Genomic DNA, 14070 nt, shown 5'->3' on the forward strand with positions numbered 1-14070 from the left:
ATCCTCACTAGGGTCGCGGGCGTGCTGGAGCCTATCCCAGCTATCTTCGGGCGAGAGGTGGGGTACACCCTGAACTGGTCGCCAACCAATCGCAGGGCACATATAAACAAACAACCATTCGCACTCACATTCACACCTACGGGCAATTTAGAGTCCTCAATCAACCTACGAAGCGTGTTTTTGGGATGTGGGAGGAAACCGGAGTACCCGGAGAAAACCCACCCAGGCACGGGGAGAAAATGCAAACTCCACACGGGCGGGGCCGGGATTCGAACCCCGGTCCTCAGAACTGTGAGGCAGATGTGCTTACCAGTGGAAACCGTGCCGCCTTCCAGAAAGCCAATTGTTGTTATATATATCGATTTGAAAGTTTCAAGCCTCAAATTCATTATGCATTTTCCGAAAGATTAAAATGTTTATGTTCGCTGGCATTCTTAAGTACAACAAAATAATTTTTTTAATTTGATTTATTATCTGCAATTGGCTGGCACCTAAAGTCAGCTCGGCTCGGCTGCAGCTCACCCACAACCTTAATGAGGATAACCAATAAGTAAATGAACAGATGGATTATTTTTTTTTTTATTATTAATTGGAATTTAATCTGTTGAGATAAAACAGAATTGTATTTGAAAAAAATAAAGACACACCACCATAACATCTTATTAAATTATATTAAATTTAGGAGAAAAGAAAACAAACAGAATGTATCTACCTATCAATCTGTATAGTATTAAATTACATGTCATTGCTTGATTTATTTTTTAAAATGACAGCCATATTTTAGCATTACGGCACAAAGATAAATTGGTATTTTTATATTTAAAACTTGAACAAATATATTTTCTTATGTATAGTTTATTTTATTTCTTAAAACTTAGATTACGACTACTGTCATTTTTGTACCGTGTTGACGTTCAAAAAACTTTTGTGAATAAAGCTTTCTATAACACTTTAAAGTCTATTACAATGCATGTTGCCAAACTCAACGGAATGGTGCAAAAGAAAACTCGATTTGGCTTTCACCACTGAATAAACATGCAGCTCACTTGATGACTCCATCCTCCATATAAATGTCGGCGCAGAAGGACTGGTCATCGTTGACGATCTTCGCTCCTTTGATCAGGAGTCGGTCACTCTGAAAGATAACGATCAGGATCACTCAGCTAAATTCAAATAATCCTGTTTTACGTTACATTTTCTTCAATGAAATATTCTACAAGAAGCAGATGCTGCACATCTGAACGTAGAGGTACTTTCATCAGTGTGGAATTTTAAAGACTGTCAAGATAAAGTTACAATGCTGAGCATTGGATTTGGCTCGACTTGTGAAGGGAGTTAGTGTGTATGTGGAAAATGTGACATAAAGCAGTGGATTGACTAGGCAGCCTCTGACTGTCTTGGGTTGCTTTCTGATAAGAAACATTGTACTCTAAACTGGCTTTATTCCTCCAATAAAGCACTGTGAAACACATGAATGCATCGATTGAGGAGAAGGAAATTGCAAAAAGCTCCCAAAAAAGGCAGCATGAAAATGGGGGAAAAGTACTTAAGAGTCCAAAGGAAAGGATAAAGTTACATTTGCTGTATATTGTACAAATTAGTCCGTTAAAATATGTAAAGTGCAGCTGCTGAAGCAATTATCTTCTGTGTTGGCTCTGCTATTCAATTATGGATGTAAAAGGCATTTCACCCAATGATGATTTAATTAAATAAAGGCAGACATATAGTATAATGCTTTAATTCAGTATGCTGCACAGACAACTCTGCCAGTGGGGGGGGGGGGGGGGGGGGGGGGGGAATGAGGGTGAGAATTCACTGGTGAGAGAATGAGGACAGCAGCCCACCCCCTGACATACCCCACAGTCCTTTTTAAGGATTTAGAGCTTTGCAGAAGCACACATGGGAGAGGACCAATCACAGGGCCAAGTGTGAAATCAATCATTATTCTAAGCCTACTGCAGGGCCACTTGTCTCGCTGTGCAAGAGACAGGAGTGGGTGAGAGGGGGTGGTCTGCCCCTTCCGTTGCTTCCCAATCCCCCCTCCCTTGAGCGACCCTACTGTTCTGGCTCACTGTGCAAAAGGGGAGTGGCAGCACTGGTCACAAGGGCTCTAGCATCCTACACTAACAAAGAACACTCTATTGGAACCACTGTTGTTAGCCTGAACCCAGCCAGTCCTGGTCCCAAGCAGCCAGTTGTAAACGCGCCCTGCATCGCCCTTACTTCTAAGCTAAACATTTAGGGTCAAATGTGTAAGATTTCAAATCTTAATATGATTACAGTCTACATCTTCTTGTTAATGACCATGATTTTATCTTGAAACTATACAGTACGCCTATTCCAAAGTCACTTGAAAGCAATTATTTGGGCCTTAAACATAACATAACTTATCCTCGCAAGCTTTTTGTACAGTACGATATTAGTGTAAGGAACTATAATGACCTTAACATAAAACAAATATTCTATGTTGTATGACTGTTTGTACGGTACAGGGTATATGTATTTTGCTCAAACCGGTGCAAGGAACTACTGTACTGTAAAACGGAAATGTTTGTCATACAGTAACCTCCTTCAATCCTAATTGGACAGAAAGAAAAAGAAGACACGACAGCAGGTCTTGAAGATCTTAGGCATCTGGCACGTGAATGGTTTGGAGATCCTCTGATAGTACAATAATACAGGATCGTGTTCTACTGAATATAGAGGAGAGACGGCTAAATGTTGTCTGTTTATGTCCCAGCAATTACTTGACATCTACTTCGACATTACGCAGATTACTGAACATTACGATCAACATGACCTGACGACAATTCCCTTTTCAGGTCAACGTTCCCAGTTTCAGACAAACCTCAGACCAGAAAAAAAATATTCTCAAATTGACTTTTAGGCTACTTAGCAGAGGTGAGGTGGGGGAGTATGACAAATTCCCACTAAAATTGTATTTCTTCTTTTAAATGTTTGGAATGACAGCTGCTGGAAGTTTAGTAAGGAATTCTGTCAAACTACTGCCAAGAATCCAGACTTATATAATCATCTAATTGTTGTCAGCTCACAGGGGCTGCAGCGTGTTTGTGTGTGATTGTACTGGATCTTCGCCAAACATGATAGTGACCTTTCTATCATGAGAACCTCTGACAGGATGTGGACTAAGCGCAATAGCAAATTGCTGTTTTGCAACATAAACAAATCAATTTTACACATACATGTGTGACTAAACTCCAGCAATAATAAAAGTTCCTTATCTGAACAAAAAATCAATAGTAAGCAGTACAGACACAAACGTAGAAAGTATTAATCAAACATTAATTTGCAGTTGGCTCCAACAGTTATCCTGTACATACAGTAAACCCCGCATGATCGCGGTTCGTCAATCCCCAATTCACCTGTTTGCAGATTTTTGGGAGGGCAACATATCCTCCATTATTGCTTGAAAAAACTCGCTGTTTTTGTGCTCAGGCCAAAGCAATAAATGTGTTAGGTTCTAGATTTCTTGTGTTCAGCGTAGACAAATGTTTTTGGGGGGTTAAAGAGAAGTTCTTTTACCTCCATCCATCTTTACGCAAAAAATCTGAAATCTATCATAAAATAAGACATGATGAACACTATGATTCAATAAAAGTGTTGCTTTAACGTCAGCTTGTGGCATCTTTGTGCCAAATAACTATGCTGATGTGAGTTTAGGAGCGTAATGTAGGACTTTGCCACCATCTTGTGGCATCTAAAGGCAATCGTAAAGCTTTTTGGGGGCGTGAAAATTACTTGTGGATTTTTGCTATTCGCTGCAGGCTTCAATTTCTGTCCCCCATGAATTACGATGGTTCATTGCACTTTTTTTTTTTCCACAGATAGAAGAACCACCATGTAGCACTATATGAAAAGTGAAAACTGTTGTCCTACAAAGTGGCAAACAACTCCGATGGCCACTGACATAATACTAATCAAATTTAGTGATTCAACATTCAAAATGCATGCCACCAACATCTTGTTGCTATGAAAACGACAGCTAGCATTTATCATTGCCCAGCAACGCTTTGTGTTTTTATCCAAATGGAAAACAGCCTAGTAACACAAATGAAGTCAGTTGGAGAAAGCTGCCAGTTACGACATTCAACACTATGATTTCATAAACGGCTATTTTGACTTATTCCACCACACCGCAAATGTCTGTCCACACATCGGCTACAAAAACAAATCCTCACTATAGTTCATTTACAATATAAATGGTCCATAATAAAATGTCAAAACAGGGATTACTCCTCACGCAGTACCATTATCTCATTAAAAAAAAATACAAATTTAAAACTAGTTTTAAAACATTATTTCAAATGGGTACCAAATATACTAATCAAAATTTTATTTATGTTTTACATTTTATTAACACATAACTGGACAGGGAAAAAACAAGAAAAAGTAAAGTAAAAAAAAAAAAACGTCCTGTTGTTTATTAATTTTTTTAATTCTCATTTTTTTTATTCACATTCATTTTCTAAAGCACTTTTCCTCGTTAGGGTTGCGGGTGAGCTCGATGTAACCTTGATTATTCGCATTGCTCATGTCAACAATCATTCACACGTACACCTATAGACAATTTTGAGAAAACCCACATGCATAAGGGAAGCAGCACACAAGAAGGCCACAGTCGAGATTTGAACCTAGAACCTCAGAAGTGTGAGGCAGATATGCCTCCTGTTCATTAAAACACTTAAAATTGTATTTTCTATCATCAACAAGTTCTTCCTTTTACATTTTCTGAAATCAGCTTGTTCTCTTAAATCCACTTAAAACCACACAAAAACAAGAACAACTGAGCTACGTATGTTACTCATCGTTTATTTTGATTTCAATAAAATGCTCTCTTTGCCACCTCGTTGACCCCCTCATTTAAGGACAAAGAGCAACCAGAGTCACTGTGGTCTTGTTCCTCACAACACAATGGTCTGCCTTGTTCAAGTGCTCAGTAATGAAAAATGTTCCATTTCTGTACACCTTTGTCTGGTGTTTGACTTTGGGGGAATTTGTGATTACGCTAAAGGGGTGGAGACAGGAGACCGAACCAGTGAATGGGTGGGTGCATTTGGAGAGCAACATGCTGTGTAATGTGTGAACTGACAGCGCCCCAGGCCGCTGTGTGCTGTGAGATAACAACATGAATACGGGGAAACATCCTTAGGAAAGGAAGTGCGCACAAAGGGACAAGCGCAGTACTGCAGGTGAACGCTGCCTAATATTATCTCATCTGTTAAAGTTTGTAGCTACACAGTATTTAATCCAGGTCATTCTTATTATAGCGCCTTTTTTTTAGTCTCCTTTAGAAATAGATTCAGAGACTTCACTTTGTGTAGTTTCATTTACTGGGCTGCAGCAAAAAAGTCTGAATTCTTAAGCAAAAATCAACAATTTTTAAGATTTTAAAAAATTTGATCTGCTTCTATAATATATAATAAGTACCTGTACTTTTTCAATAAATAATGACTTATATTTTTAATTACTGAATTATCATATTCTTGGGGTGCTGATCTTGCTATGTAGCACTGAAACTAGGGAAGGCATAATAAATGAAAAGTTGATTAACTAATCACTGAGAAGGATTGCAACTGTGTGAAATTTCAGGCCGAATGGAGTGCACGACTTGGTTGAAGCAGCAGAGTTGCCGTTGATTCAATCTCAACTATAGGTTGTGTGCATGTAGAAGAAGAACATGACATCATCCACGCAGACCTTTGCTATGGCACAATTCTTCTGCACAAGATTATTCTGCTCAAAACTGACATCGAAACAGGAGCTCAGAACATTCAGAGAGGAAAATTCTCCCATCACTGTAAGGAAAATTAATCAATATGTTAGTAAAAGTGTACATTTTCAAGTTACCCTTTCTAATTAATGGGGGGGGGGGGGGGGGGGGGGACAATTGTCAGTTTTAGTCCCGTCTAATAGAGTATTCACTTCAGTTGTAAATATATACACCCTCCAGTGATCTTCCTGTTTGAGGGAGAAATCCCTAACAGTGATTAGTCTTGCTGTATCCGGCTCCCGTCCCAGATGGTGAACTTGCATATGTTCATGTTTAATTGATGAGAAATGCTTTCAGCATCTAAGTACTGTACCAGCTGCACAGCTGAGTCTGTACTGAACACAGCGGTTAATGAAATGTGAAAATAACAATATCACTGTAGACTGCACTTTTCTAAACCACTCTTCACACTAATGCAGCTTTGTTAGAAAAATATATTTTGTGCACTTATAATTTGTTTTTGTATTTTAAGTAAATTCTCACCTCACAACCTTTTGTTTTTGGGTGAGGATAAGAGAGGAGACCTTGTTGCTCTGTTGTTCTCTGATGTTTTTATCACGATGTGAGACATAGCAAGATGTCTTTGGTTGTGGGCGGGGGGGGGGGGGGGGGGGGGGGGGGGGCCGGGCGCCACTTGCATGAGGCAGATGATAACTGCCTGTTCATCTGTATCTATGACCTCGCCCATAAGGAGAAATAGGCAGACACTTGCATGCAAGTTTTTATCAAATTCTATCTCTCGTTATTATCAAAGTGCTTGCCCTGTCCAGTTTAAGAAATGGTTGATATTTTCCCTTTACCAGCTTTATGGAGTTAAAAAAAAAAAAAACAAAGGCCATTCTTACCCTCCACACCTAGTCTTATGGACCATATTGACACAAATGTCACTAAAAACTGAGTTGTAGTCATGTTTGCCCCATGCATTTAAAATGGAAAGAAAAATGCCTCTGACCTCTTTTCTTTCTTGCGTATTACAGGAATAGCCCCTCTATCCATTTATGTTCGACCTAATTACTGTAAATACAACAAAACCAACTAATCCTCTGATCTCTGCTCCACCAACTGGCTGCTGCAAATGTCTTCAATCAATCAATAACAGCATCCTCAGCTCTACTGATCAAGAAATCAATAGTATGACCATAAAAGATTCATCTAATCAGCACTGAGGTACAATTAAATTGGAAACATTGCATGATATTCAGTGTTACTAAGACATTGTTGTATATTTTTACTTTAATACATTTTAATCATTTTATACTATATGTGGACATAGACTTAACATACACTGACTGACCACAACATTAGGAACAGTACACATAATGTACCTAATGTATATATATAAAAAAGGGTATTATAATTACCCTTTACAAAGATAATGTACAGTTTGAGCAATTTAACTATATAACTATAAGTATATATATATATATACTTATATATATATATATATATAAATATATACTATAAGTATATATTTACTGTGGTTTGCAGTTGTGTACATTTGCACTCCACTGAAAGGAGTTTCTAATTATCTATGAAAGTTCATTAGCTTCATGAGAAGAATGTTGCAGTGTAGTTCTACCACTACAAACTACGATAGTAAATACATGTTTATGCCAATCAAAACTGAGGCAGCCGTTTGATTCTTCTCCCATGCTGTGGACACACTCGGAAAATAAGACTCCACAGTTCCATCCCTAGTCCATTTCCTTTATCCCTTTTTTTTTAAGCTCCTCCTGTACATCCTTTTCTCACTCAGTTGAGAGGGGAGAAGAAACATGGAAGGAAATAGAAGCCACAGCCCCTCCCTTCCCCCTCCTACACCTCCTCCTCCCTATTCACTCATTTACATCCTCACAAGCTTCAAAACGATTTGAGGGAGGGGGAAAAAAGAAAAAAAATATCATCCAATGTGACACTATCAGTGTGACCTTTAGTGCCCTTTCCCTTTTGGAAGTTGAAATAAAAAAGGGTGCATGCATGGCGAGTCATATGAACCTTGCTTCCAACAGGCATACGTTTGTAACAAAGAGCACCGGCGTAAAGCTGACTCAGAATAGCACAGTGCACCTAAACCTGCATTACAGGGATATTTGGAACGTAAAGCTTCGTTTTAACTACGAAAGTTGACACATCGAGGTCGAATTTTTTTTTTTTTTTTTTTTAAATGCATTGAGAAGACGACTACACGCGAGGACGCGGCACAGATTGGACATTTTGTAGCCGAGGGTGGCGAGACCACAGCGCTCCCGGTGACACCCGCAGGCCAGTGGCCCACCGCCACAGCGCCTTTCGCGCTCCATTTCCACGGGAAACTCACCGTGATGCGAGGGATGTTCTTCTTGCCCTGATAGCCAGACATCTTCACCGCCTTGCTTTCGCCGTGGACCGCTTTGTGGGCGAACCCGATTGAAAAAGCACGAGCGCGGTTGTTCTTCGGGATGCTCCCCCAGCCCCCACAACCCCCCACCCACCCTCAAACAAACAAATAAAACAATTTTTTAAAATTGCCAGCAAATAGCTGTGGCTGAAAGTCAGGATGGAGTCCTTGGCAGCCTCCCGGTGTCTCTCCGCCAATGCACCGAGCCTTCCCGAGCCAGACAAGAAGGGGAGGGGCCCCCGGAAGAAAAGCAACACCACTGCGCATGCGCAGCGCCTCGCCCTGCTCCACTTGAGACACTCATGCCATCAATCCAGGATTAGACACTTAAGAAGTAACGAAGTACAAAGTACTTAGTTACTGCACTTTTTCACGAAACTGTACTTTACTTGAACACTTTTTACTTTTACTCCTTACATTTTCAAACAGATATCTGAACTTTTAAGACGGAAAATAACAGGGACAGTGGTGTTCGGGAGGAATTTTAAACTTTAAAAAAATTTTTTAAATTGAAATGGTTATGTTGTAATAATTGGTGAAAGACCGGATGGGATCACTAAAGAGAGACACGTTCGATTATATACATTACGCTCAGAAAATGCACATAACCTTTACGGGACCATAGCTTGTGACCCTAATAAAGTTTTAGTACCCTTGTCTTTAATGTCTCGGGAACATATTTGTATCCAATTTGTCCCCTGGAAAATATACAATCATTTCTGTCTACTTCTGGCAGTGTAAATAAAATTACAAAAAGTTACATCAAGGCCTCACGCCAGAGATAAATCCTTTCAGAATGAAAAATGAATAATAAACTAAACTTAAAAGATTGGGATTCAATGGTTACTGTACCTGGAGTTGTCTCTATAGTGGAACTTTGCTGTCTGATTATGTCGTGACTTGCATAATTGCACTAAAATGCACCCAAATGCTTCATTCGGATGATTATCTGCATATTGAGTCTTCTTCGATCAGGGAAGAGAGCAAATGTCTGAACTGTATAAAATGCTGAGTTTTGACACGGAGAGGTACATTGAGAAGTATTTTTTTTAACCATATGTTTATTATTGAGAATGTACGGAGCCCCCCTGGTGCCAAGGTATGAGAAAAATAAAATTCATTGATAATCTGTTCCCTCAGTTTAGTAATCCGTTCCCTCAATTTAGTAATCTGTACCCTCAGTTTAGTAATCTGTACCCTCAATTTAGTAATCTGTACCCTCAGTTTAGTAAACTGTACCCTCAGTTTAGTAATCCGTACCCTCAATTTAGTACTGTGTTTAGGAAACACGCAGGCTAATTGTAGCCAGTCCTGCTAGTACTGCTATATAATGATCAACCCCCTCGAACTACAGCAATATTGCCTTTCAGTTGAAAAAATGGGATGTAGGATATATCACGACATGACAATTTATATACAGAATTCACACGAGTAAGAATATAACATACAAATAGAATTTACTTTACTTGACAGATATACGTAGGTATACGGAGCCCCAGACATTTGCTAAACTGAGGGTACAGATTACTAAACTGAGGGTACAGTTTACTAAACTGAGGGAACAGATTATCAATGAATTTTATTTTTCTCATACCTTGGCACCAGGGGGGCTCCGTAATTAAAGAATGCAACTGCACTGTATCACACCAAAATGTTTTGTTTTTTTTAATTTTTTTTTAATAAATATTTTTGGTTATTTTATTTGGAGAAGGACTCCAACTTGGTATCTGAGTGAGTGTGGATGATGATATGATGTCATTGATGGAGTGTCAGTCAGGACGTGTGTAGCTAAGGCTTCCAATCAATATGCAACGTGAAAGCTGAGCTCAACGCCACCACTAAAAGCTTTCAACGGCATCCTGAGTCCTTAAAACTACATAAAGGATGCATCGCCATGGCTGATGCTGTACAATGAATTAGGGAAAAGGAAAAAAAGTCGATTTTCCTCCTAATGTGCCACATCCCCATGGACTCTCACTACCTGCTCGTGAGTCTAAAAGAGCAACGAGTTGCAATTGCTGTAATGGATAAATGCAGTGTAATGCTGGCTAAATGACGTAGGCAGCCACTCCCTCGAGCAGCTCTGCATGCCTCCATCCACTCGGTTGCGTCACAAGGCTTTCTGGGAAATGGAGTCAGGGTAAGTTGTCTGGTGTCCACTGAACCAATATTAAACAATGGAACGGGATGTTAAATATCATATGCATATGTTTTAGAACATGTTCAATGCTCAGCGAGACTGAGGTAAAAACCTTCTTTGGTAAATGTAATGAAAATGTACCTTTGCATCGTCCAGATTCTGCAGAGCTTCCTTCCCTGTGCGCTCCCTAATCTCCACCTTCTTGGGCTGGGAGATGTCGCTCTGCCGGTCAATGACGCGACTGTCTCGCTTGCCTCTGCACGCAGAGAGCGCGTCGAAGTCCAAAGTCTTGTTGTCGAAGGAACCTTCCACCGGGCAGAACATGCCACAAAACTGCTGCCTCGGCCTGGCGGGGCTGTCAGAGCCTATGCTCTTAAAAAAGCCACCTGCTGGCACTTCCCCGGTGGTCGACATGCCTTGCAAACGGTGTTGCAGCTGCGCAGGAGGAAGAAAGGAAAAAGCTTCTTCTTTAGCTCAGCTCTGCTCCCCTGTACGGCCACCGCCTTGAGAGGAATAAGGAATTCAGTTGCAGGTGGTGACGGCGTGACCAAAGCGGACAAAATAATAAGGACAATACAGCACGAAAGCAGCCCCACCCTTGTGAAAATATCTTAAAGTGAGGGGAAAACGGGAACATGTGAACGCGCTTGGACTTTTATTTCTAAGCTTCTAGCATGCGACCACAATGTGACAAGTCCGCCTATGTGAGGGACACACCGGGAACTGAGCCTATCAAAATAAAAGACGGATAGGATTTCCTGTAGCCGGTGTTGAAGATGTCGGGATGCAGGCGGGTACAAAGAGCACAATAGTTCTTTCTTCTTTAGAAAAATCCAAACCGACAAAATTGAAACGCATGTTTCTAACTGCTCTAATAAAGGAAAGCGTTGTCATATGTGGACGTACTACTTTTATGAAGGGCGTTTCCGGTGAAAAATTAGAGGACAATAATCGAACCTTGGAGAGTTCCCTGAAGTCACACCCAGTCCGACAAAAAAGAGATAGATAGTGCTGAAGGGACAGCGTCCATCTATCTATCTATAGCTAATCTAATAATATAATATAACTTTTTAGATCCAGGAAAGTTACAGAGCAGAAACCTTTTCAATAACCCACTCCTAAAACTAACCCCAATGAAACAAACAGGGAAAAAAAAGTCCTTTGAATTTACTTATTCCGAACATGTACCTCGGTTACACATGATTAAAATTTGTTTAACCTATATTATTTGGCTTGTTTAAAGGAAAAGACGGCAACATTACATCGGTTTACCACATTTTAATCATAATCAAAATTAAGAAAATAAATTAAAGTGGTAATGATACAAGAATAATGTTGTATTTTGTAAAGATAAAGCATTATGAATACTATTCTATTAAAGTCGGTTTAACAAGGGAAGGTTTTTAAGAAAGTCGTAATATTACGCCATTTATTTTTGAAAAGATGCCTTTATTTAAAAATAAAATGTATTCTCAAAAAATAAATGCCTATTGTCCCCAAAAGAAAAATAGGACTCAATTCCCGTAATAATACATCTCTTGTTCTTAAAAAACGAAACAAAACAAAACAAAACAGACTGTATTCATCAAGGGATGTCAGATTTACAGTATGTGATACATCACAATCATATCAGATCTTTTAATTGGCCCAAATATAAGGTAGGGAGTAGTTGGTTGATTATGCTCATTTATTGGTGCACCAGTCCCCATAAGAAGATGTATTTATTTTTTTAATTATACAAAATAATTTATTTCAAATTATTTTGCGGACCCACAAGCCATGCCTCGCAGACCTCGCGGGTCGGGGTACCCCAGTTTGAGAACCACTAAATTACAGTGTCGTTTATGTCTGCTTGTTGGAGTGTTCAACGTTTCACATAGATGTCCTGCCTGCTCTTTGTTGTGTGGTTTCTGTTTCATTCTTAACCCAGATATGATCATTTGCGTAAGGTTCGAAAGCACGTGTTGACAATCTATCTGCAAAGAAATTTACCTAATTGTTTTGTATGTGGGGGGGGTTGTCACTTCTCTGTTTGTACAAATAAAGAGTGTTTTAATGTTTGGCAGTGTGCCCACTGTATGCTCCACATGCATGGATTAGCACACTAATTGCCAAGTGAAATCCGGGGCCTTGGGGATGAAGTGCTGCTTCCAAAAATAAAAATACAATTGACACTTTTACTGTCTTTATTTGTGCACAGGTTACTTTTCTAAAGAACCTCTGCCCCTGGTCGCCATTGTAACTTTGGCAACAGCTTCTGTTTAACAAATCCTGACTCACATTTAAACGGACAAAACTGCAGAAGTGACTGTGGAGAACATTTCAGCACAGTTTCCATAGCAACGTGTTGGGCATTGAATGGTTTAGTTGCCACTATACCTCGTCTCTCAGAGGGCTGCGAGGACACTGCTCGCTGGGTATCCGTGGGCGGTGGCCTAATCAGACCAGCAAGAGAGGGTAAAACATTCTGAAGGTCTTGTGGGTGGGTTTGGAAAAGCAAAAATAATGGTGGACTCACCCAAACAGAGACAATGCTATTAATGTTCACACAAATCTGTGTGAAGCACAAAAAGGGAAGCTGAGCAGAGGCAGAGGGGAATGCTGGATAATTAGGGAGGAAAATTGGCAGCATGCCTGATAAACAGTTGGACGGGGCAGAGAGGGAGTGTTCTCTCTGGAGAGGAAGGGCACAGTCCTGGCATCCATTAACAGACGTACAACAAGTAGTGAGAGCAGCAGATCCTACAGCTCCTCGTGTAAACCTATTTCTTTTTACATGAGACCTGCTCAGTTACGTTTACACTGCAGTTCATCAAGCTGAAGAAACATGTGTGCTGTGGTGATGAAGAGGTGAAGGAATCCAAACAGACAAATCATCACAATCAGCTAATAAGAATCCCTTTAAAGGAGAAAGTGAAGTTTTTATATACACTACACTGCTTTTGTGTCTGCTTTAGTATGGAACATATTATTTTTGGTTGCTTCTGGCTGTCGTCCACCACTTGTTTATTTCCTGTATCATATTATGGTTGGGGGTTACCACATGCAGGATATTGTAACTATTCCCTCTTTTGAGGAAAACATTGGTGTGAAATAATAAAACATGGTGTACTTACCATAGGCAACAAAACTGCATTTAAAATTTTTTTTTATACGCATGTTACAGTGTGATAGATTGTGCAAGTCTACCTAATATTGTGGCAGGCCAACATATAAAGAAAGCGCTTAGGTTATGCTTTTAAATGTAAAATGCTCTATAAATAAATTTGAGTAATCGAAGAGCTTGGAATATGTGAGCTATTGCATTTGCTATAACTCTATATAAATATATATTATATCTATATTAACATAATATTAATATATATATACAAATATATAATTCCTCTATATTATAAATCTATAAAACTCATTGATAATTAGTATAGGTTGCAATGATCGGTCAGTTTATTTTCATTTTCCCCATTTACTTTGTAATTTAAGGCGGATTAATAAAGAATTGTTCATTAATTAAAACCTCCCTGATGGACAGTTAACTTTGGTGTGTTCGCATTGCATTTGAATGTTAGGATAAGGATTTTTATACAGCTTGCAAGCATGTTTTTGTACACATAACAACTACATCACACAACCTTTTAAACTAAAAAATACAGTATTTTAACACTGACAAAAAAGGAAGCTATAACAAATAATTTGGGTTGACCTCACTCTAAAAGGGGGCTGATGAAGGTGAATGAGAAGGGGTAAATAAATGCATGCATGGTG

General features: G+C 39.4%; 1 protein-coding gene across 2 annotated transcripts in view; it reads right to left on the minus strand.

Annotated features, from left to right (window-relative positions):
• The window catches only part of LOC133489877 (dihydropyrimidinase-related protein 2), a 28746-nt gene that overhangs the window by 13297 nt on the left and 1379 nt on the right, over positions 1 to 14070 (minus strand). Inside the window, exons 2-3 of one of the 2 annotated variants that reach the window (XM_061799095.1) lie at positions 10450 to 10811; positions 1047 to 1135 (exon numbers count right to left, since the gene is read on the minus strand). In XM_061799095.1, coding sequence (XP_061655079.1) covers positions 1047 to 1135; positions 10450 to 10722 — 362 coding nt within the window. In that variant the 5' untranslated portion in view covers positions 10723 to 10811. Of the gene's footprint in view, positions 1 to 1046; positions 1136 to 8108; positions 8264 to 10449; positions 10812 to 14070 lie in introns of those variants that run through there. The other variant, XM_061799096.1, reaches the window with a different exon arrangement.

The sequence above is a fragment of the Phyllopteryx taeniolatus genome, chromosome 15, assembly GCF_024500385.1.
Source record: "Phyllopteryx taeniolatus isolate TA_2022b chromosome 15, UOR_Ptae_1.2, whole genome shotgun sequence".
Classification (NCBI taxonomy): domain Eukaryota; kingdom Metazoa; phylum Chordata; class Actinopteri; order Syngnathiformes; family Syngnathidae; genus Phyllopteryx; species Phyllopteryx taeniolatus.